This window comes from Tachypleus tridentatus, chromosome 8 (assembly GCF_004210375.1).
Source record: "Tachypleus tridentatus isolate NWPU-2018 chromosome 8, ASM421037v1, whole genome shotgun sequence".
In the NCBI taxonomy this organism is placed as follows: domain Eukaryota; kingdom Metazoa; phylum Arthropoda; class Merostomata; order Xiphosura; family Limulidae; genus Tachypleus; species Tachypleus tridentatus.
This window is the reverse complement of record NC_134832.1, coordinates 6,145,888-6,169,929: the sequence shown is the minus strand read 5'-3', so window position 1 is coordinate 6,169,929 and position 24,042 is coordinate 6,145,888. Positions and strand designations below refer to the sequence as shown.

The 24,042-nt window shown below is 35.1% G+C and overlaps 1 protein-coding gene across 3 annotated transcripts in view; it reads right to left on the bottom strand.

Moving 5' to 3' along the window:
• LOC143258460 (neither inactivation nor afterpotential protein C-like) overlaps positions 1–21,973 on the bottom strand; it is a 78,159-nt gene extending 56,186 nt beyond the window's left edge. For all 3 annotated transcript variants that reach the window (XM_076517465.1, XM_076517466.1, XM_076517469.1), the window contains exons 1-2: positions 21,723–21,973; positions 13,653–13,820 (exon numbers count right to left, since the gene is read on the bottom strand). In XM_076517465.1, the coding sequence (XP_076373580.1) occupies positions 13,653–13,797 (145 nt within the window). In that variant the 5' untranslated portion in view covers positions 13,798–13,820; positions 21,723–21,973. The remainder of the gene's footprint in view (positions 1–13,652; positions 13,821–21,722) is intronic.
• Positions 21,974–24,042: the final 2,069 nt, after the last annotated feature.

Sequence of the window (24,042 nt, the reverse complement as noted above, 5' to 3'; positions counted from 1 at the left end):
TTTCATAACTTAAGCATTAGTGCCAGTGGCACCTCTCACCAGCACGCCTTTATATTGTAACCTATGAAGGGTGACCAGCTGTCCCTCTTTCCCGAGATTGTCTCGTTTTAAATCTGTTATCCTCGATCCTAATTTAAAAATAAAAAGTATTTGGGACACTAAGTTGACTCGATTTATTCTTCATCATCAACAGAATTCGATGTTCGGCCCTTGGTTTTAGGTTGTTGAGGGGCTGGGAGGGTCAGGTACATTTTCGACCTCTTTCTACCTCCTGAATTAATGATTTAAGAATTGTCAAATACTACTGATCGTAGTAACACAAAACATTGATTCAACTTTCCCTTTTCAGAGACGGATTAGGTCCTCTCTCTCTCTCTCTAGGTGTTTGGGTATATAAATTTGTATACCCAGGAGGGTCAGGTTTTTGGTTTTAGAGTTTCAAGGTCGCCGTCAAGCAGAGCAGACGTGCAAGTCAAGAGCTGCGAGACAAGTGCATTGAAGACTAAATTATCCTGTGAAGTGCATAAAGTTTTACTAAAAAAGGTTACCCCTTAGTCCTTATCAGGACTAGTAAAACAGTATGAAGAGAAAGAAGATAGTGACAAGATCCAACGGAAAAGCCCTTTCCAACGACGAGATCATGGATATGCTGAATAGAGCTATTGAAGGACCAGCCTCTGAATCACTGAGTAGTTCGACTGAAAGTTCCGAAGGTGAAAACTCAGGAGCTGAAGAATCACGAAGACCACAATCCCATGAAACAAACGAGACATCCAACAAGAGGAGGCTGAAGAAGAAGAAGAAAAAGGACATGGTGAGTATAGTTTCTGACGATTCTACCAACCCTAACCTTAACGACGCTAATAATAGTTCTAAATATCAAAGTATTAATAACATAACCCATGTTAACGAAGACAAAGCCACTTGCTCTAACAATAATTACTTGAATACAAACAACACCACCATCGCCACTAATTCTGAGAACACCAACACTGTCACACAAACACACAATTCTCCTAACTACAGAATCCCAACTCTGTTCATCGAAGGAGTAAACAAAACAACACGCATTCCACAGATTGTCAATCAACTGAGGTCCTATTACCCGGGCATTCAGTTTAAAGACATCAAACGTCTTCCTAATGGAAGAATCATGATTAAATGTACCGAACCTCAAGAGTTTGCGCATATTTTGGCCCACTGGCCCAAGGATGCCTTCGGTGTTCAAGCCACCATCACAACACCAAAAAACAAACACACCAAAACTAACAGTCATAATCAGAGGTGTCGATTTCGACATTGAAGATCATGAAATCACTGAAGAATTAACAACTCAAGGCTTTGACATTGCATCATCGAACAGAATCATCTCATTCAGAACGAAACAAAAAACGCCACTGATCAAGGTAACCGTCAACAAAAAAGACGATCAAGAAAAATTATTAAAAAACGGTTGCTTTTTATTTTTCAAAAGACTCACGACCGAACCGGAAAAGACACATCAAAACCAATAATCCAATGCTACAAATGTCAACGGTTCGGACACACAAAACTAATTGTATGGCCAAGGATAGATGTGTCAGATGTGGCGGATCTCACGAGGTCGCTCAGTGTCCTAACGAGCGTAACCAAGTTAGATGCGCCAACTGTCAGGGCCCCCACGCAGCCAGTTACAAAGGCTGCCCCAAATACACCCAAATACGTAACAGATTCCTTTTCAAAACCACGAACATCAATAATCAAACCCACGGCTACCAAAACAACACCAAACAACCTTTACTACCAACTCCAACCGACTCGCAAATCAAACACGCTCAACCTCAACCAACACGTACTTACGCGGACGTAACACGCCCAAAAACAACACAAGCATTTAACCCAACAGATTTCACCACAAACTTGCTAGCAATGCTGATAGAATTGAGTGATCTCCCCTCATTCGAATCGAGGCACGAGTCACTCAAGGCTGTTTGCAGCCTTGCAAGTCATTATTTTAACCTCCCTCACCTGAAACCACACCATCTCTCACTCAAAATTCACGCGAGGGAAATAAAACAACACAATGATACAACACATTAAAATCTTACACATCAACTGCCAAGGAAATCTTAAAGACAAAAGGATAGAAATATACAACATAAACAAACATATAAACGCCAACATAATCATCATTTCAGAAACACTTTGCACAGAGAAACAAAACACCACAATCCCAGATTCATCTCACACAACATACCTCACTCAGAAAACAACAGAGGTATAATAACTTACTTTAGTACAAAAATATCGCATCTAATCTCGATAGAAGATTCATTTAAATCTGACATTAATGAGACCATTTTTTGTAATATACACTTTAACAACCAGCTAACTATTCCGATTCTAGCCATATATTGCTCACCAACCAAAAATATCGACATTAACTTCCTTCAAAAATGTGTTAATCGAAAACCCAAACCAATTATTATTGGAGACTTTAATTCACCGCACACAGAATTAAGGGGTAACAGAGACACACGCAGAGGATCCTGCATAAAAAATTTTATTTCTAGCAACAAAATGCACTTAATTAATGACAATACACCTACACACTTCTCAGCCGCTAACGGCACATATGATGTACTCGATTTCATCATCGCACCCAAGGACATGGTTAATAGAATATGTAACTTTAAAGTGCATGATGAAATCACCAGTGACCACTTCCCCGTGTCATGTATGATTCATCCGCGCCACCCGGCTGTGGCGTACGTGACTCCTTCCGCATACACCTACACTGAAACAGACTGGCTCACTTTTAATGCCTCTCTGCACTCATACCTACCCCACCCAATCGAACATGTAAACAACAAAACAGAACTAGACAAATATGTTGATCAAATTACAGAAGCTATAAAGAAAGCCACAAGAAACACAATTCCTAAATCAAAAAGAAAACAATCACTTATTCAATGGACTCTAACACCAGAAATTCACGCACTAATAATCAAACGCAGACAATTACGACGAATACACTACATCACACGTGATCCACACATTAAAACAGAAATCAATAGAACAAATACAAAAATTAAACAAGAAATTAAAAAGTCAGAGAAAACAATTGGCATAACTTCTGCAAGAACTTAGAAAAAACCAAGAAAATCCAAAAGAATTCTGGAAAAAATTCAAGAGTATTGCGTCAGACAAAACACAAATCACATGTTACAACACATCACACACAACAATAAAATCGCAAGGACGGACGAAGAGAAAGCTGACTTATTAGCTGACTATTACAAATCCACTTTTAGCGATTTAAACTCAGTAGATTTCGACACACAACACCAACACCATGTCAACAACTACATAAATGCAAACCAAGCTTCATTCTCACCAGGATTTCCCGGAGAGACACTAGAAGCATACTCAAATTCAATCAATAGAAAAATAACCATAACCGAACTAAAGATTAATATCAAAACTTGAAGAACACTTCCCCGGACATGACCAAATACCAAATATTATTCTCAAAAAAAGTTCCACTCTCTTACTACAACACCTCACAAACATCATGAACATTTCATTAGCGACAGGGTATTACCCTGACACGTGGAAAAAAGCCATCATAACAACGATCCCCAAGAAACAAACTAACAGAACAAATCCAGATAATTTCCGCCCCATCAGTCTGTTAAGCTGCCTTGGCAAACTGATGGAGAGAATTATCTCCAACCGCCTCCTCCATTTTTTGCGAATCAAACAACATCCTTCCAGAATCTCAAAATGCCTCCAGAAAAATAGACAAACAACAGATCACCTCACACGACTCACCGAATCAATATACAAAGCTTACAACAACAATCAAGTAACCATCGGGGTATTCCTAGATGTCAAAAAAGCATTCGACAGCGTTTGGCACAATGCCATCATATACAAACTAAACCACCTACAAATAAATCCTACGATAGTCAAATGGATTTCAAATTTTTAACCAATAGAACAGCACAAGTAAAAGTCAATAAAACCATATCCAAATTATTTAATATAACGGCAGGAGTGCCCCAAGGATCAGTCCTCTCTCCACTTCTTTACATAATTTTCGTCAGTGACATACCTTTTCCAAACCTAACATACACACACAATTCACAATACGCAGATGACATCGCAATCTGGAGCACCTCCAGAAACCCAGTAATGGCCATGTCTCGCGTACAAGAATCACTAAACAACGTCTCAACATGGAGCAACAAGTGGAGGGTCGTGTTAAATCCGACAAAAACACAAGCAATCACCTTCTATAGAAAACTAAAGAAGCAAAGAAAAATCTAGAAAAAATAAATCTATCACTTGGAAACACAACCATTAACATGAGCAAAACATCACATTCCTTGGCGTCACTTTCGACACAAAACTAACATGGAAAAACACATAAACAATATACACTCATCAATAAGAAAAGGATTTCATATCTAAAGACTATAACTGGTAAACAATCAAAATGCGCACCGAACACCATTATACAAATATACAAGGCTTACATCCGTCCATTAATAGAGTACGGATGTCAAGTAACATACAACATGTCAAACAACACACTCCAAAAAATCCAAGTACAACAAAACAAAATATTAAAATCAGCATTCAGTTTACCATCTTTTACACCAACAAATTATCTACACCAAATTAGTAATTTACCAACTATAAGAGATAGAATAACAGAACTTTCTCTGAAATATTATCGAAAAGCAGAAAACAGAAACAAACTAACGGCATCACTACACAAATTATCAAGTGCACCAACAAAATACATATCACCATACAACATATTTCAAGAATCACAATCCACTCAACAAAGAGTTTAAATACATAAAACTATGTTATTAACATGAATTCTTTTTTTTTCAGGTACAGGGCACACGACAGGCAAAACTTTCGGCGCCTGTCGTGTGAAAGTGGGTTTTCTCGGGGTACTCCCGTTTCCCCCCACATCAAAATCTTCAGGCATTGGATTTCTAGATCCCAGCCCAGGCAACCTTTTTGCCAGACCCAGAATCGGGCCGTTTGATTTGATCTGAACTTGAATGAATTACATTCATGTTCACATCTACCCAACTTTTTCTTTTCGAGACAGGTCCCGACCTTTCCTTCTTTCCACTGCTACCTTTGCCTCCACCCAAAAGACCATTTAGTGAGACATTCCCCACCCAAAAAGTCAAGAATAATAACGATAATTAATTTATTAAAATAATAATAATAAAAAAAAAAACCACCACGTAATCCTAATAACAATTCACGAAAGGGGACGAAGAGGAACTACAAAGTTCCTGAACACCCCAGTTGGAGAGAGAACTCTTCGGATTTCTCTCTCTCTAAACTGAACCCCTGCCACGTTAGTTTAGGTTTAGGTTTAGGGTCAGGTACACTAGACCTCTTCCTCCTTCCATTACATTGTTTGGGTGGACTTACTAATATATTTAAAGTAAATACAGAGGGTTGTTGTTGTTTTTGGAATTTCGCACAAAGTTACTCGAGGGCTATCTGTGCTAGCCGTCCCTAATTTACCAGTGTAAGACTAGAGGGAAGGCAGCTAGTCATCACCACCCACCGCCAACTCTTGGGCTACTCTTTTACCAACGAATAGTGGGATTGACCGTAACATTATAACGCCCCCACGGCTGGGAGGGCGAGCATGTTTGACACGACTCGGGCGCGAACCCGCGACCCTCAGATTACGAAGCGCACGCCTTAACGCGCTAGGCCAAAATAAAGAAGGCCAAAGTGATAAGCATAACTCTAACTCAGACCCTTTTCAGGGCAATGTCCATGTATATTGTTCTTTCATTTTATTTTTTTAAATTTATTTTATCATTATTATTTTTTAAATAAGTCTAGAACGTCGGTTGTCTGTTTTATTTTAGGACTATTTTTTATTATATATATATATTATTTTTTATATTTTATTTTATTTTATTTTTTTAATTAATTAATTTATTTATTTATTTTTTAAAACTTGATTTTAGCTTAAAGATCTACTGTACAAGTTTAACGGGAAGAGGTGTGTAGGTCTCTCTTCATCACATATGCGATATCTGTCTTGTTCGCATAACAGCTCATTTTTTCGCCAATTTTTATCAAATTATTTATTGTACTATGGAGAAGTCTATCTGGTATTGTTTATGTATTTGAGTATTTGTGCATGAACTTTGAGGAAGTGGTTTTAGGTACTCTATATGTTGTTGTAATTAATGTATTCTGTAATGTTTGGAATTGTTTTTCACTTACGTTAATCCATGCGCTGCATAGTCTATTACTGGTCTAATATATGTTTTGTATATTTTAATAATGTTTTCAGGTGTTGTTCCATAATTTTTACCAGTTAGACTCCTAGCATAGTTAATTCTTCGCCAAATTTTAGTTTTTATGTTATTTACATATTTTATCCAGGTAAGTTTCGAATCATATGTTAGCCTTAAACATTTTGCAGATGCAGCAGTTTGAAGAAGCTCTCCGTTCATGTAAATCTGGGGTTGAACTTTTTGATGTTTCGTTGATTTTAAAAATATCACTATTTGTGTCTTCGGTGTCCTCGCTGTATTTATTTTAATTCTATATTTTTGGCAGTATTCACTTAATATGTTTAGTTGAGGTTGTAAGTTAGTGGCTGCTATTTCTGGTGTAGGGGCACTTTTCCAAATTGCTACATCATCAGCGAATTGTGACGTGTATCCATGATTTGGGTCTTTAAGTGGCATATTATTCACATACATGATGAAGAGAATAGGACTAATCACCCATCCTTGAGGGACACCAACTTCTGGGGTGAAGGACTCCGAGAAAGTTCCCTCTACGTTTACTCTACATTTTATATTTTCCAAAAAGTTAGGTAACCAGCGAATATTTCCACGCGGTAGTCCCATTTCGTACATACAGAACCGAAGACCATTGTGCCATATAATGTCGAATGCTTTCTCGATATCGAGGAAGCAAGCGACAGTGCATTCTTTTTATTAAAGCTATTTATTATCGCTTCAGTTAATCTAATTAAATGATCTGTTGTTTGTCTATATTTTCTAAATCCGTTTTGTTCTTCTGGTAATTTTGAAGTAATCTCCAAAAATGTGGGGAGTCTATTGCTTATTATTCTTTCAAGAATTTTGCCTAGACAGCTGGTCAGGCTGATCGGTCGATAACAATTTGGCTTATTAGCTGGTTTTCCTTCTTTGTAGAAAATTAATTTGTTAGCTTGCTTCCAAGAAACTGGGATGTATCCAGAGTATAGAGATAAATTAAATATAGTTAACAGATGGTCAAATAATTTTGGAGTGCCTAATTTGAGAAGAAATGTTTATATTCCATCATTTCCCGGTGCTTTGTTTTTTAATTTTTGATTGCTTGTTTGAGTTCAGTTAGTGTGGTTCTTTCGGTGTAGTAGGGTATTGTAGTCATACGTGTTATCAGTGTTGCTGTTTAAAATGCGCTCTTCATCTTCTTAACCGTATCTACAGTTATCACGTACACGTGAAGTAAACGTGAATGAACGAGAACATTCGAGGCGCGATGTTTTTAGAAGCCAAAACGGGCATCGATAATATGATTCATATATAAAAGGTAACTAGCAGAGTGCTTTTCTGTTTTGTTGTAATTCACGTGGTGATGTATTTATTACCTCCAACACCGAATGTGGAAGGAGGTTATGTTTTCAATACTGTGTGTGTGTCAGCAAGATTTCTCGAATACGACTCAATGGACAAAAGTTATTATACCTTTGGACTATGGCCGATATGATCAACTGAGGCCCCCCTTTAGTTGAACCTGTGAGTGCAGGAGTATCACAAACAATGATTCAAGGCCGGATTAAGGGGTTTATTGGCCCTAGGCATTTCAACTTATAGAGAGCCCCTCGAGGCAGAACCTCTAGGTGCAATACATTTATGGTCATAGTATGAGAACCCCTAATTAGTGTTAGGCCCTGGATTTCAGCCCGATAAGCCCATGCCTTAATCCAGGGTCGACGGTGATCGTAGATTATGATATTTCATACGATATTTCTTTTGCTTTTAGTGGACGTTTACTAAGAACGACCCTCACAACGACAACGTTGAATGTACTGTGCGAGAATTTTTAAAATACGGAACATGACGGTTGTGTCGACGTAACGAACCACATCAACTCAAAAAACACGAGAAGAAAATTTGTTTTGTTGGTACATCAAAGAAATCGGACACCATTTTATATTATTTTTCAGTTTTCATCACAAAATATCCAACAACTTTTGAACTTTAATTTTTAAATATGGTGCAGTTGTATTTATTTTTATGTGTGTATAGTTTTCTAACCTGTTGTATAATTTGCATAAAACTGGAAATTTGCTTATTAATCATACTTAATTCATACTTGAATCGGACGTTTGAAAAGACAGGAACCAAATGACTTTCCGTTAATTAATCTGATTAATGAAAGCAGAGATTACAATGATGCTTGATAAGTACAGTGTTAAATTATTAAATGCTCAATTTTACTTTAGTTCAAAATAACTAAATTTGCCAGAATTATATCAGAAATACGCCGAACTAAACGTTTGCACAATAATGTTCAAAAGTGCCTTTAAAATTTTTAAACTTCCAGACGACATCGGGAAATAAAGCACTTCAATAAGTTTAAATCCTGATTTGGATAAATCTCTATATACAATTTTAAATAGTTGAATAAGTATAAAATTAAAAAAAATAATTTTGATAGACAATGGTAAGAGTAGGAGTGCAATAGTAAACATGTAAAATCTAATGTTTACCTAAAGATTGGGTGTATACATTAATAAAGAATAAAACAAACTAGAAATAAAAAAAATTTCAAGTGAAAACTGAATGAAATATGTCTGCTCACCCCCACCCCTCTCAATATCACCCACCTTATTCGATAAGCTCCTCAGTATACAGTAGATTTCAAAAAATAATAGTATTTAAGGCAGGAAAGTTATGGATAAGACATAAACTACAACATATGTACCTCATAGAGACAGGTACTTCACACAGTGTCAACGTTAGACTTCTATGTAAATTTGTTTTCTTGTTTGGAATTTCGCGCAAAACTACACGAAGACAATTTGCGCTAGCCTTCCATAACTTAGCAGTGGAAACTAAAGGGAAAGCAGCTAGTTATCACCATCCACTGCTAACTCTTGAGACAGGGATTCAAACCCACATCTCTCAGACTACCTCCAATTTGAAATAAAATACAATGAGCTAGTGACCGGGTACAATGAAATCGATTATAAGTTTTCAATACCCTGTCTCATTAGGAGATTCGAACCCGCTACCCTTAGATCTTAGTTAGGAAGTCAAGCTTCCTAACCACCTGGTCATGCCGGGCTTTTCTTTGTGAGAAATATGTATTTTGGAGCCTACTGTGTTGTGAAATTAAGGTACTGCGTAAATGAATTTGTTCACAATAATAAAAACTTGAAAATGTAATTTTACCTAACCCGAACCATACATGCAATTTCATGCTTTTTGTGAATCAAAACACAAGTAATAACACCCTCTTGTTAACGTTTACATGCTCGTATGACGTATCAAGGTTCAATATGGTTGTTTTAAAGCAAAGTTACACAATGAGACATTTGCACTTTATACATCACCAGCAATCAAACTACGTTTTTAGCATTGCAAATCCATAAACTCGTCGCTAACTCAATGGAATAATTTTATTTCCAGAGCTATCATTACATACATTGCAGCCCAAACGAGGGCTATGGTTAGCGTGTTTGGGTGTTGTGCTTAGATTCCATTATCAGAAGAAAAAAAAATTATGCACTGCACCTTGAGACTGTGTGTTATTATTGTGGGTTTAGCCTGTAAAAAGTAGTCCAAGCGTTAGCAGAAGGTGTACTGACCAGCTATCGTCCCTCTAATTTACCATTCCAAAATTATGGACAACGAATCCAGATAAACTATGTTTAGTTCTGCATGAAATTCAACAAAACAAACAACATATACACTTTTTCTTTTCGTTTTTACCTATGTGTGTTTGAAGTTAAGCACAAATATATTATACGAAAGGATATCGGTACTCTGCTCACCACGGGTATCGAAACCCGGTTTCTAGTGTTGTAAGTCCGTAGGCATACGCTGTCCCGCTGAGAGGCTTCCAACCTATGACTTTAAAAAAAAAATCAACATAAGGGCACAAATTTTTAATACGTTTGATTCAATCTGTGGAGATTTTTGCAACGGTACCTTTGTAAAAAGTATTATATATAGTGGCCAAAATAAAGAGTAAAACAGGCCAAACCCCCTAATTCTCCAAACTATTTGCCTTTCATCTGTAAAATCGGGGAAAAAGCGTGAATCCTTAATTTGTCTATTCAATCGTTATGCATAGTCTCATCTAAATTAATAGAACCATTGAAATGTTGGAATAATGAGACAAAACCATAACTTTGCAGGAAAAAAATATTTTGCCCTTGTAAAATTGCAAAAAAAAAAAAAAAAAACACTAATTGCACACCTGTCTGTTTGCTTGATTCTGTGTGAGTTGTTACATGGTTTGTACAAAGTCTCATTTCGACTGATGGAAATATAAGGAAACATAAAATTTCGTAAAAATGTTTTGTAATGTTTGGCTTTTAATCCTCTAAAACCCAGAATAAGTTCTATATAAATAAAATAACAATGAATTAATAGACTATTGGACTAAAATATGCACTCTCACAATTTCAAGATGAATTCCCCAGAAATAACGAGTGGCATACAAGTGTAATTTTTGAAAATAATAATAATAAAATATAGGAGATAGCCCTCGTGTAGCTTTACGCGGAATTCAAAAACAAACTACTTGGAGGAAGAGGTCTCGTGCACCTGACCCTCCTGGGTATTCAAAAATTAACATACCCAAATACCCACACAGAAGAAGCGAACAAACTACTAACACGTAATAGACTTTTCTATTATATTACTGGCATCATAATGCGATATGTTGACCACACATACAGATTTCATTATTATTTTTCTCTCTAAACACTAAATTTACTTCTATTTTCTGATTTCAGTACTATGAAAGCTTTGTTTTCTTTTTGGTGATTATGGTTAATTTGGGCGAATTTCGCCAATGTATATCAAGTTTCTCACTTTAAAGATTGTATGTCATTACATATGACCTTGTTTTTATAAATAATTTCTACGTCACACAGTTAGTTCTCTATATAGCTTTTATACAAGATAACCCTTTAACATATTAAAAATTTCTAAGAATGGATTGATGATGTTGAAACCGAAATTTAATAATGAAGATGAAGACAGTTGATTAAACATTAAACATTTGATTTACAAGTTTCAGAATAATATATTACATCTTTAGCAAAATCTTAAAATCATGTTGGCATGCGTTATTCCGAAACGTTCGAACTTGTAAATAAAGTGTTATATCAATGGTCTTCGCCTTCATTATCAAACATTTCTAAGAATACAAACTTTCTAGTAGTTCTGTTGTTAGTGAATGTCACTTTCTGTGGTTAATTTTATTGTATGCGAACTGCTTGTATACGAGCATCCAAATAGTTTCTGAATTAACTTCATGTTGCATGAATAAACAACTTCTTAATTATATTCCACTCTGATGTTTTTGTATTTTATTGATAAATCTCTAACTTTCGTATACGTTTTATTTACTATTATAATGTAAGTTATAATTTACAAACTCATAAAATTAATAATAGTATAAAAAATCAAAATTATTAATTTTAAATGAAGCGAATACTGCATGGAATATTGTACACTCGATGGATATAAAAATTTCATGTTATAATAATTTCGTGTTTTTAGTAAGTTTGTGTGTATGTTTGCTTTCTTATAGCAAAGCCACATCGAGTTATCTGCTTGAGTCCACCGAGGGAATTGAAAAGTAAGTTTCAGAACTTATGTTGAAAACTTTATCTGAAGACATTAATCCTGATGGTGATGTTTAGGTCCGACTGATATAAATTATACAAATATCACAGAAGTGGTATGTTGTTACTTAAAACTTAAAGATATCCCTTATGTCTTGAATGCTTACTGTTCATCATTGTAAATATTTGTGAAGTTGTTCTGGGACTCTGGCATTCGGCCTGAGCAATGTATCTATGATTTTTAATGGAAAATTTAAAATATTTTATGAAATTACTGAAAAGTTCAACTCTAAAATGCGCAAGTTTGTCTTGAACGCATTCTTGTGTGGAGACGATACCTCTGACAAAATGGTGGTAACAAATACGGACAGTTAACTTGCAGTTAAAAGCTAACAGTCTCTCCTGGTGCTATATATAAATACGTATGTATGTGCATTTATATGTATCTACACACACATACAAAGTAACTGGTCCTCATTTAAATATCGTCCTCTAGGTGCAATATTATTTTCACTGAACGTTCGACTAATTGTGTATACCTATAATATGAGCTGAGTATGGAAGCTTATCACATATAATACTAAAATAATGTGTAGAAACATCTAAATGAGGTTGCGGTTGAAAGATCTAAGTAAAAAAGAAATAGAGGCCAATAATAAATTAGACAAAAATTAATTAATGATAATATTATTTGCTACACGAAATTAAAATGCGTTACTGATTTATGAGCTTATATAATGTACGAAACTAGTCTTATTTGCTAAGTACGTCATTCGGAACGGGAATACTTGCCATAATAAGCAACTTATGATTAACTATTTAACTAGTAAATGACTAGACTTAGCTAATTAACTGACGTGTCTATATCAACAATTGAATATTTAAAAGTACTTTAAATATAATATTTAATACTGTTTAGAAAATAAATATTCTTTTGTATAAATAACACTGTTACGTAGTTCCCCCCATCCTGCGTCTCTACATAAAAATTTTCTCAACCCAAACCAGCCGTTTTTACATATACGAATTAACGACCGTATGGTGTCCAAATAAAATGCAGACTTGAATTATGTTGAAATGTTAACACCTGAAAAAAAAAATGTATATCGTGAGACAAATAACTTGATCTCAGTTAGTATTAGTGTGTGTAGTTGTCGACGTGACAATAAGTTGCAGTTTTCCAAAGTCTCATGAATTTTATCTTGTTGATTTTTATGTAAAACCAGGGTTAGGTCGAAAGCCAGGAGAATGAAGATTAAAACTATTGGATAATGTTGATTATGGCTTTGCTTCTTAGTTTGATTGGCTGGGAGAAAACGCATTTTTAGCCAGTGGCAAAATCCCATAAAATCAAGTAAAAGAAAACTTGGCTAACATATAAGACTCTGAATGTAGCTTTTGAAACATATACGTCAAGTGGGTGTGTCGCAACAAACGGAACTGTTCATAACTCGTAGGACAATACACAACAGCCTAATAGATATATACGATACAAAATGTTATATGTGGTAAGTGAATGGATATGGGCTTGGAAGTGGTAGATGTATCCAAAGACTGCAACTGATACACAGCCCTTACATGTAACGTCTAGCACTTAGCAGACAAAATGATCAATATGAAATAGAAATCACTGTACGAATGATCACAACAACACAAAAGGAGGGAAGAAGAGGTCTTAGGGAAACTTACACCCTCCAACATCTTCCAGCACGTGTTACGGTGTAAAATGAATAGTTATATTTATACATTAGTTTGTTTAACCAACGCAAGGCTTTAAAATCCTTACCTGTCTTTAAGTTTTTTGCCTTGTACACAATACCTCGTGCTCCTTCTCCAATAACTTCTATTAAAGTCAGAGTATCTTCTGGAGGAGGTAATGCGTTGACATCCAAATTATTAAAGGCTGTATTCTGTTCAGCATCTTCTACCATTTTAATTTCAGTTCCTTATTTCTCTAAACATATGAAAAATAACACGAAAAACTGAGAAAAAATATATTAATAGCAAGTTTGTTTTTCTTTGTAATTGTAAATATTCAGACTATTAATATTTTAAATTAAAATTTTATTTGGCATAAAAATACCTATGTATTATATTAGCCAAGTGGTTATATTCCCTTTGTGAATTACTAAAAACAAATATGTTAACTATTTGTTTGTTTGTTTAGAATTAAGCACAAAGTTACACAATGGGCTATTTTGAGTAGTGTCAGTTCGCAGACATAACACTGTGCCACTGGTGGGCACAAATATGTTAAAATTCATCCTTTGTGGAAAGCACGATTCTGGTGTCTTGCAGTTAGTTTTGTTGGAGAGTGTACTATTTATTCTAGGTAATTTCACATTGCTCTACAGAAAGATTAGAAATGTTTACTTATTAGTTTTGAAGTACAAATATACATAGTTTTATTGCTGTTTTTTACAAAATCTGTGTGGTATGCATACCTACCATGTGTTTTCTATTTCCTTACTTTAGTGTAGAAATTTTCGTTTACTTCGATCTCTGCAGTTTTCACATAACACTTGATCCAGAAAACTATTAAGTTGACTTTGTTCTATTTTACTTTTGTTTTTTCTCCAGAATTAATACGTCAAGAGGATTACTATAATGTCGCATATTGCGCAAGGAGGTCAACGACAGCAGCGTCCTTCACTGGCAAAGCATGTGATATTCGTAGGTTACAAATCCAGTACAAGGTAACCATATAGTATTCTAACTCAAGCACATACCCTGTGATCTTCTCTATTACATAAAAAAAAAAACCTTTTACTTTGTGTTTTACATCATGTCCAACCCGTTTATTTCTTTGCTTGAACTTACTTAATAGTTTAGCTAAGGTTTACTTCGTAATTTATCTTTTCAATCTTCCCGTTATATTACTACACTCGTAGTAAATATTCAATATATGTTGCAGTGCATGTATTAGCTCAAGAAATAATGAAAAGTTGGAACTCTTATAATAGGTTAAGTTAACAGTTCAATATTTACAGAATTTTCATATCTGGTCTATAGTACTCACACATACAGGCTTTAATATGTTGTGCATTCTCCGCAACAATTATTGCAAACACTAAGCTTTTCACACTGAATAACTTCGAAAAGTTCAAAAGCAAAATTATTAATGCAAAACGTTTAAAACAAAAGAGATTAAAACAAAGCTTTATAATAATCAATAATGTGTAAAATGTTACATATAATTTATCTTAGTTGGAATAAAAAATACTTTACAAATCTCTGGCCTATTTCTACAGGTTTGTTGGAACATAAAAAAAGCTTGCCATAAACATACTTAAGCATATATGTGAAGCACATACACGTACATACAAATCTGAAGAACAACCAAAGGTTTAATCAGTACAATGTCAAACAGTAAATCTCATTCACATGCTTGGAGCTAATAAGTTGTCCATCAAAATATAGAGCTGGTGATAAATAATATAATGGACAAAAAAATTCAAAGAAATGTCTAAAATGCAGAGAGTAAAAACAAACAAAAAATAAACATCTCAAGAGGTCTCTTCAACACTTCTGAAGAGAACTGTCAGAAGGATTAAAATAGTTAGTTAAGTGCAAGGTGTGACTTGGCTCATAAACAAAGCAAGCATAACCTGATATCTGTAGATCGGTTATTTGTGTGATATCACAATAATACTGACAATGATTTTAAACAAATCTTTCTTTACTGGATCTATAAGAGCTTCCAGTGCGAAGAACGTAACAGCATCTCGACTGTACACCTAGTATATCGCATACTGCCACTGACGAGGCCTTCTAGTCGGCTGAGCATGCAATCCACAAAGATTTATTTAAAAAGGTTATTTGTATCAGTCATTTATAAAATACCAACTATTAGGTAAAATAACACCTTATTCCAGTGAAACGTGGTCAGTATATAAGTTAGTGTAGTTTAATAATTTAACAAAAAATCTGGTAGGTCTTAACAAATATTTATTTGCTGGCTCTATACATGACAGTTGAAGACTATGGTCTCTTAAACTACCAGAGTTAAAGGTCCCACAATTCGAAACGACACTTCATTCAATTTGCCGATTAATATTTTATTTTTAGAAAATTATTTCATTAATGTAGAAGTACCTGACTCAATCATTTTCATGAACTTACTCCAATTACAAAGATTTCAGAACACCTAGCATTAGAACACATGGTACATCCAGATGAATCTCAATAAATAGGTAAAGGATGTTCAAGATATTAGTTATGAAGTATTACTAAATATTTCTAACAAGTTAATGAAAGGAAGACTCTGGACACGAATGTGAAACTAATTGCACAATCTTTATTATTACGAAGAACACGACGCTTGAAAATTTGCTATTTACTTACAATGGACAATCGCTTTTACACGATTTTCTCTTTCAACCATTCAAGTTAGAATGAAGTACCAGACCGTTTAAATATAGTATTTCTTAATTCGAAAGAACCCGGGATGACATGTTCTACCCAAGTGACTGGTCATTGCTATTACAACATAGATGGGACCATAACCTACAGAAATAACTTGAATAACCAAAGAAAATAGTGCTGTTCATATCCTTACACAATAAGTCTTATTAAGCAATGTTATCCCAGGGCAGTAAAAGCTGTCAACTTTCGTAAACAACAAAGGAACAAAAATAACTTTAATTTAATAAAATTAATCATTTTCTTGACCACGTGTGAAACTAACATTTCGTCTCGATAAACAAACAAACCTTAGTAACTCGGAAATAAGGATCACAAAATCCTTTCAACTGGTTTTTGAACTCATAGCTATCATTTTTCGTGTGTGCAATTTATTAATGCATTAGGTATTACATCCACTTACACCAACATCCTAATTTTATTTTCTTTGGTTTTCTTTTAATTTCGAGCAAAGCTATTAAAGGGCTATGTGTATTAGTTGCATATAATTTGTAATAAACTAGAGGGAAGGCAATTAGTCATCACTACCTATCGTCAAACGGACTACGTTTTTTCTAAAAACTAGTAGGATTGATCATACATTATAATACCCCCACTGCCAAAAGGGCAAGCATATTCGGTAGCAAGGATTCAAATCCGCAGATTGCGAGTCAATTACCCTAACTAACTACGAGGCCAACCAGTTTTCTAAGGTCGAGAAGCTATGGCTATCTATTTGATAACTCAGAAAGTTAGGTTCACTGAGCCCTTTTGATCCTAATCATCAACCACCAGTCGTAATTTCAGATAATCGAATGGTAATAAAACAAGATAGAGCATAATCAGTGATGTCGAGAAACCCACTTGTTGAGAAATTTATATGCAAAAACGGCTCGTTTTGGTTGAGAAAATATTTTACATAGAAGAGCGAACAACGTTTCGACCTTCTTCGGTCATCGTCAGGTTCACAAAGAAAGAGGTAACTGACCGGAAGCTGACCACATGTTTGAAAGGGGTTGTGTAACTGAGTGTCGGAATGTAGAGGGCGGTGGTAGATGTTTGAATATATAATTTTATTTATTTTATTATATTAATATAGGTATAAAGGCGTTCCTTTATATTGGTTTATTTTGGGTTTAAGTTGTTGTATAAGTAAGGCTTCTTTAATTTTGCGTTTGTTTATGTTTGTTTCTTTATTTAGTATTTGAGTGTTTTCTATGGTTATGTTGTGTTTATTTGACTTGCAGTGTTCGAAAACGTGTGAAGGTGACTTTTTATGTTCTTTGAATCTGGTTTCCACTTTTCTACTTGTTTCTCCAATATAAAAGTCGTGGCAGTTATCACATTGTATTTTGTAAATAATGTTGGTGTGGTGTTTGTCAGTGTAGTTTTGCATAGCATAGACCTCAGTTTTGTGCCTGGTTTTTGAATAAATTTGGTATTAACTGGAATGTCATATTTTATTACTAATTTTTGCCAAATGTTGGTTATTTGTTTGCTGATGTCAGGAATATATGGTACACAGCAGTATATGGTTTCGTGATTTTTTGATTCGTGAGATATATTTACTTTAGTTGGTTGATTTTGCTTTCTGTCTAGATGTGTGCGTATAATGTTTTCTACGGTTTGTGGAGGAAACTTATTGATGTTGATGAAGTATTGTTTTATTTTGTCTAATTCATCGTTAATTTTATCTGGTGAGCATAGTTTTATGGCTGTGTTTATTTGGTTTCTTAGTATGTTGAGTTTTTGTTTTGTTTCATGTGCTGAGTCCCAAGGAATGTATAGTCCAGTATGGGTGATTTTTCGGTGGATTTCTGTTTTGAATTGTGTGTCGGTTCTTGTAATTTTGAGGTTCAGAAATGATATTTGATTGCTTTCTTCCTGTTACGATAGAGCATACATGGTACTGTAAAATAACACATGATAGCTTATAAATCAAGGTCTACAACACCCCTTTTATCTGAGTTTTCGAGCTCCAAGCTATCATTTTCAGTTGAACAAGCTGGTGATGCACCTACCCTACATCCACTAGTACCAGCTAACTTAGTTTCATGGTAATTACGTTAGACTCACACAACGTACTGTAGGGTAAACATCTATTCATAGTTTGGAAAGCAGAGATTACCATTTCCTTTCATTCATCAGATACTAAACCTAATTATAGCTCTATCTCTGATGAATGAGCGATAATTATACAATGAAGTGCATATAATATATCTTACACTACTGCCCCAAATTCCAAAAAGCAACTAATACTACTTCTTTTCAATAATTCGTTCATCAGTCTATTAATTATACAAAATGATAATGAACCAGCTTAATCCCGGCCATATTGATCTGGTTACATTTTGCAATGATTAATCCGATTTTTTAAATTGTTTCATTTCGCGCATCCTCATATGGCTCACAGTGAACAGATCCACACGTGTTCTCAGCTCATTCCTCCTTTTTCCAAATGCTTAATCAAGTCAAGCACTGAATTATATAGATTCTGCGTCAAACATTGTACTCTACTGCCTGTTTCTCAGTCGGTTTATTCCAGACAATCACATGTCTGAAATTATTGTCTGTACACTTAAACGACGAGGAAGAAATCTGTCTAGCTTTAATCATAGGAATTTATGCGGGAATATAAGCCTTTCTACCATACATTCTCGGCTAACATCTGACTGAGAAGCCCTGAACGTTAAAATACTGTATTTTAAGAGCTCTCAGGGTTCTTAGACTATGTAATAAGTGGTGGTTCACAAAACTAGGATGGCAGAATGAAGATGAGATCTAGACAGCTCTTCCATTGATTGTACTCAGCCTCAAGCTCCTCCATGGATCATGTCTACATCACAGTATATGTCACGGCTCAAGAAAGCATACCACCGTCCAATGACTCACATATTTTGTAAATCAGTATCTGCTTTCTCACCTACTGGTGAGATCGCTCTGATTTGTAAATGTCATTTATCAGTGAAGCTTTCACACTTTTCCAATCTTCTGAATATGCTTCAACCAAAAGGGGCATTGAACTATTCTGGTCGGCGTACGTCTAGGAGTGCCATACAGATCACTCCATTCGATCTCAGAATCATCAGATGTCACACAAATGTACTGATCCTCAGTTTGTGTTTTCCTTATATCGAGGCTGATCCTCAATCAGCCACTCTAAGTGCACCATGTTCTTTCAGTCCTCTTTCCCAAATCTGCAACTGCAATGAAAACGAAGTTTTGGGTTTTTGAGGATTGGTGAAAGTCATATATTCAGGAAAGGACTTTTCATAAACCCAAAACCCTCTCAGCAACTGAGACTCATTCTTGATCATAAATCCTTTGACTTGTGAAAAATGCCATTTTCTCTAACTTAGAACCCTATTTAAACCTAATGCAAAACAGCTTCAAGTAAAGGGCAGAGCATACTACAGCCGAAATAGCAAACTCCATAATAATGATATTAAAATTATTTTATTTGCTCACTATCTGATACCACATATAAGAATATTTTCAACTGGTACAATTAACCCATATTCATATTTTGTGTGACAGTTTTGCCAATAAGCTATGTAATGAAGTAGATAGAAACGAGTCTTCGCTACATATCATTCATATTATATAACTGGGGTCATCTGATAATAATGTATATAGTTTGAAATTAGTTGATACTATGAACCCTAGAGTTTAGTATAAATTTAACGCCTTCGTTACTGTTATTTTTTTGTTTAATGTAGTTATAATGTTATTACAACTTATTTGGCCCGGTATCGCCAGGTGGTTAAGGCGTTCAACTCGTAATCCGAGGGTCGCGGGTTCGAATCCCCATCGCACCAAACATGCTTGACCTTTCAGCCGTGGGGGTGTTATAATGTGTTCGTCAATCCCACTATTCATTGGTAAAAGAGTGGTGATAACTAGCTGCCTTTCCTCTAGTCTTGCACTGCAAAACGGCTAGTGCATATAGCACTCGTGTAGCTTTGCGCAAAATTTAAAACAAACCAACCAACCTATTTTAACAGCGATATAGTGGCTCAAAGAAAGGCTACGAATTTTTCAAGTACAAACTTTTAGCTTGTAACTCCGTCATTTCTTGATCGATTTAAGGTCTAATTACACTCTTGAAGTCAGGAGTCAAACCCTTTGGATTGTTATATTTGGCCCTGCCCAATACCTCATAGATTAATTTACTCTAATACTGTCTAAAATAATTTCATTTTCAGGGTTGGCCAGTAAAGGTCCTGATGAGTAATAATATCGCATCGGATATATGCGCGTCCCACATTTGATATTGCTGTCGCAGGAAAATGTAGTTCATGTTTGTTTGTTGTTGTTTTTTTAATTTCGCGCAAAGCTACACGAGGGCTATCTGCGCTAGTCGTCCCTAATTTAGCAGTGTAAGACAAGAGGGAAGGCAGCTAGTCATCACCACACATCGCCAACTACTTGACTACTCTTTTACCAAGGAATAGTGGGATTAACCGTGACTTTATAACGCCCCTACGACTAAAAAGGCAAGCATGTTTGGTGTGACGGGGACTCGAACCCGCAATATTCGGATTGCGAGTCGAACGCCCTAGCTACCCGGTGATGCTGGTCATCCAGTTAATAAAAAATAAAGTCTCACATATTAATTTAATCTTGTCTTAAAAAATTCAAGTGCCGCGGTTATTGAAGGTTCCCTTTTGTTTTATATATCCAAGGAACATCCATCTTTCCCTCTCTCTCAGGAAGTCCACATCCGACCTCTGAAATATATGTTACTATGGGCCAACATAAATCATACTAATAATGAACATTTTTACCAAGAATTCTATGCATATTCAAGTTAAATTCGAATAAAGTCAATATCTATGGAGCTTTTGCGAGTTGCAACATTAACAAGGTTTAGTGTTCTAATTAAGCGTGTGAAGGCTAATTAGAATCCAGAACTAGAAGTGTTGAACAAACTGCTGGAGAAGTGCCCGACAACTCTACTTAGTTATTTATCGTTTATAAAAATATATCACGCATTATTTTCTTATTACCAAGTTTAATAGATATTGTAAAACTTAATTCAGGTCGAAAAAACATTATTACTAAGATTTAAAAAAATTAACACTTAATGTAAATGAGATATAACATTTGTGTGAAACATAAGCAAAATAAAATTATTCACGTTCATTGTTTTACCACATATTTTTCAAAATTAACCTGTAACGGATTAAGCTCAATACAGTTGTTAGGGTGACGAACTGTGAAACTGAGGCTTACGTGTCGTTACCGCTAAAAATAAGTTTCAATCCGCACTTTGCATAAAAAGAGTGATAGTAAATCTCAATAATCAGTCTGACAGCAGTTACCTAAGAGTTGGTGCTGGGCAATATTGATTAGCTTACCTTCCCCCTAACCTATCACCTCAAAGTTTTGGACTGCTGCTTGCGGTAGCGCTTGTGAATTTTAACAAATAATTACAAATAACATCGTTACTTACCAATACTGGGCGTGAAACGATGCAGGTGATGTAGTAGCTGGCAATCTATTTATACTTAATTTCTTTTTGTATGAAATTTGAATTCCTTAATATGGAGTCACCTAACGAATATGTCGGTGGAAATGAGTTTCGAGCCACCTATCTGAAATATTAATGAAATGCCAAAACACGTCAGTAACAAACGACAGAGATACAGAAGAAGCCACAGTAATACTGCAGTACGTATGTTATTATCTACAAATATTAGGCTCGTCGCCAAATTAGGCTTCAGTCGGAAACCTTAAAAATTAAGACTGGCAACGTTTCAAAAATACATTGGTTATCCAAGGATCTCTGGTTTTGTAAGCTATTTATTAAAAAAAAAAATTATCCATTAGTCTGTTTGTTTGTTATACTTGTGATAGTTAGAACATAAATAAAAATATTAAGCAGTATAAATATTTAAAATTTCTTAAAGTTTAAGGTAATAACCAGTCTGATGGTTGGGATACTTGAATCAAAATCTAAGAGTTTGAATCCTGTTACCGAAATATGCTAGTCCTTTCAACAATGGCAGCGTTGTAAAGTGACAATCTTAACGTTCATTTATAACAGAATCCAAGAAGGGTGTTGTTAACTAGCTGTTTTTCCTTTAGTCTATCACTCAAAAATCAGTGACGGTTAGCGCAGATAGCGATCGAATAGCTTTGCGCGAAATTCAGTAAACATTCAAATGAAATAGTATTCACACCAGTTATAAGGTCTACTAGTTTACGTATTTTTTTTCAGTAATATATAGACTAGTAGAGACTACTAGGAATAAAGTTTTTCTTCTAGAAATTTTGAGGGCAGCTAAATTAGAATTTTCTATGCACAACCATCCCTAATTTTGAACTTATGGACTTAAGTAAAGGAAGTTGGTTAACAGCACCCAAGAATAACTATGGGACTAATTTTGTCTGGCAAGAGAAAAAAACAACACTTTGATCATAACTCTTTTAGTACAACCACAACCCCAAAGTGTGGACTGTGCTTTTACAACAACCACATGCAAACAGGGAGCCCTCTGATCCATAGTCTGGACACGTTAATCATTAGGCCGCTAATGTGTGTGTGTGAGTACCAGTATATTTTAACTCACTGTGCAAAATTAAATGCGTATGGTGGCTTCTAAAATGCACATTGTTATCAAAGCTTTCTTGGCAGAAAGTATAATTTAGTCTATTTGTTTCTTATTTCTTTACTAGGGATGTCTACTAAATTACTTTCAAACTCCTCATGTTCCTGTTAGAGGCATGCACACTTGACAGAAGTATTTTTAAAGTAGCCACTAGATGTTTGTTTTTGTTTCAAATTAAGTACAAAGTTGCACAATGGACTATCTGTTCTCTGTTCCCTATGGGTATCGAAACCTGGTTTCTAGCATTGTGAATCTGCAGACATATCACTTTGTCTCTTGAGGGCAGCCAATAGAGGAACCACCATTATAAAATATTTAACAGTTACTAATTCATGTTTCAATTTATACACGAAAGTATATACTGGATATCTATTCATAGAGATCCCATGAAAGTGTTCTGTTTCAAGAGTAACAAATATTTTATTTCTTGCTGTTGTAGCCTACGTAGTACATAATTATTCTCACGATTCCTAATACCTGCATGTTTTACTAACGTTACGACAGTATAAATTGTAAAACTGATCACTTATGTGACGTTATTTTAGTGTCTTCTGACTGACAACCAATACACTATTGTATTGTGGTGTGTATGGTTACAATTGGCAATCTCTCCAGGCAGCCTTGGCTCCTTTAGTGAAAATAAGTGTATTGCAATGTTATTGTTCTAGTTTCATTTACAACAACACCCCATTTAGCATTGAAGAAGAGTTCCTGATAACAGTGCTGTAAACGAATCAACTTTAAACAGGGTCATTTTAACATTGCATATATGGTGATATTTAACTGAAGGCTTTGTTTCTTACTTGTGAATACTGTAAAGTGGTTTATTTAGGTACTAGTTGACATAGATTGTTACAGTACAGTATTATTTATTAAATTAAATGAACACAAACTGTCTCAAAAGAACAAAGAATCACATCAAATTAACTGGTGTCTGTTCGTGAACTAGCACCGATCCTACGACAAAAGGCAGTAGGTAGGTGTGGCAGTAAACGTCATTTGCCCGTTTACAATGAAGAGCAAGACCTCTGCCATATTAAAAAAAAAATCATGAATTTCCACTTACATGAGAATTGTGATAGTTTCTCTATTCATCCACTTTACTCTATTTGATTCATCTCACTTCCAATAAGTATGAAACTTAACGTAAATTACTCACAA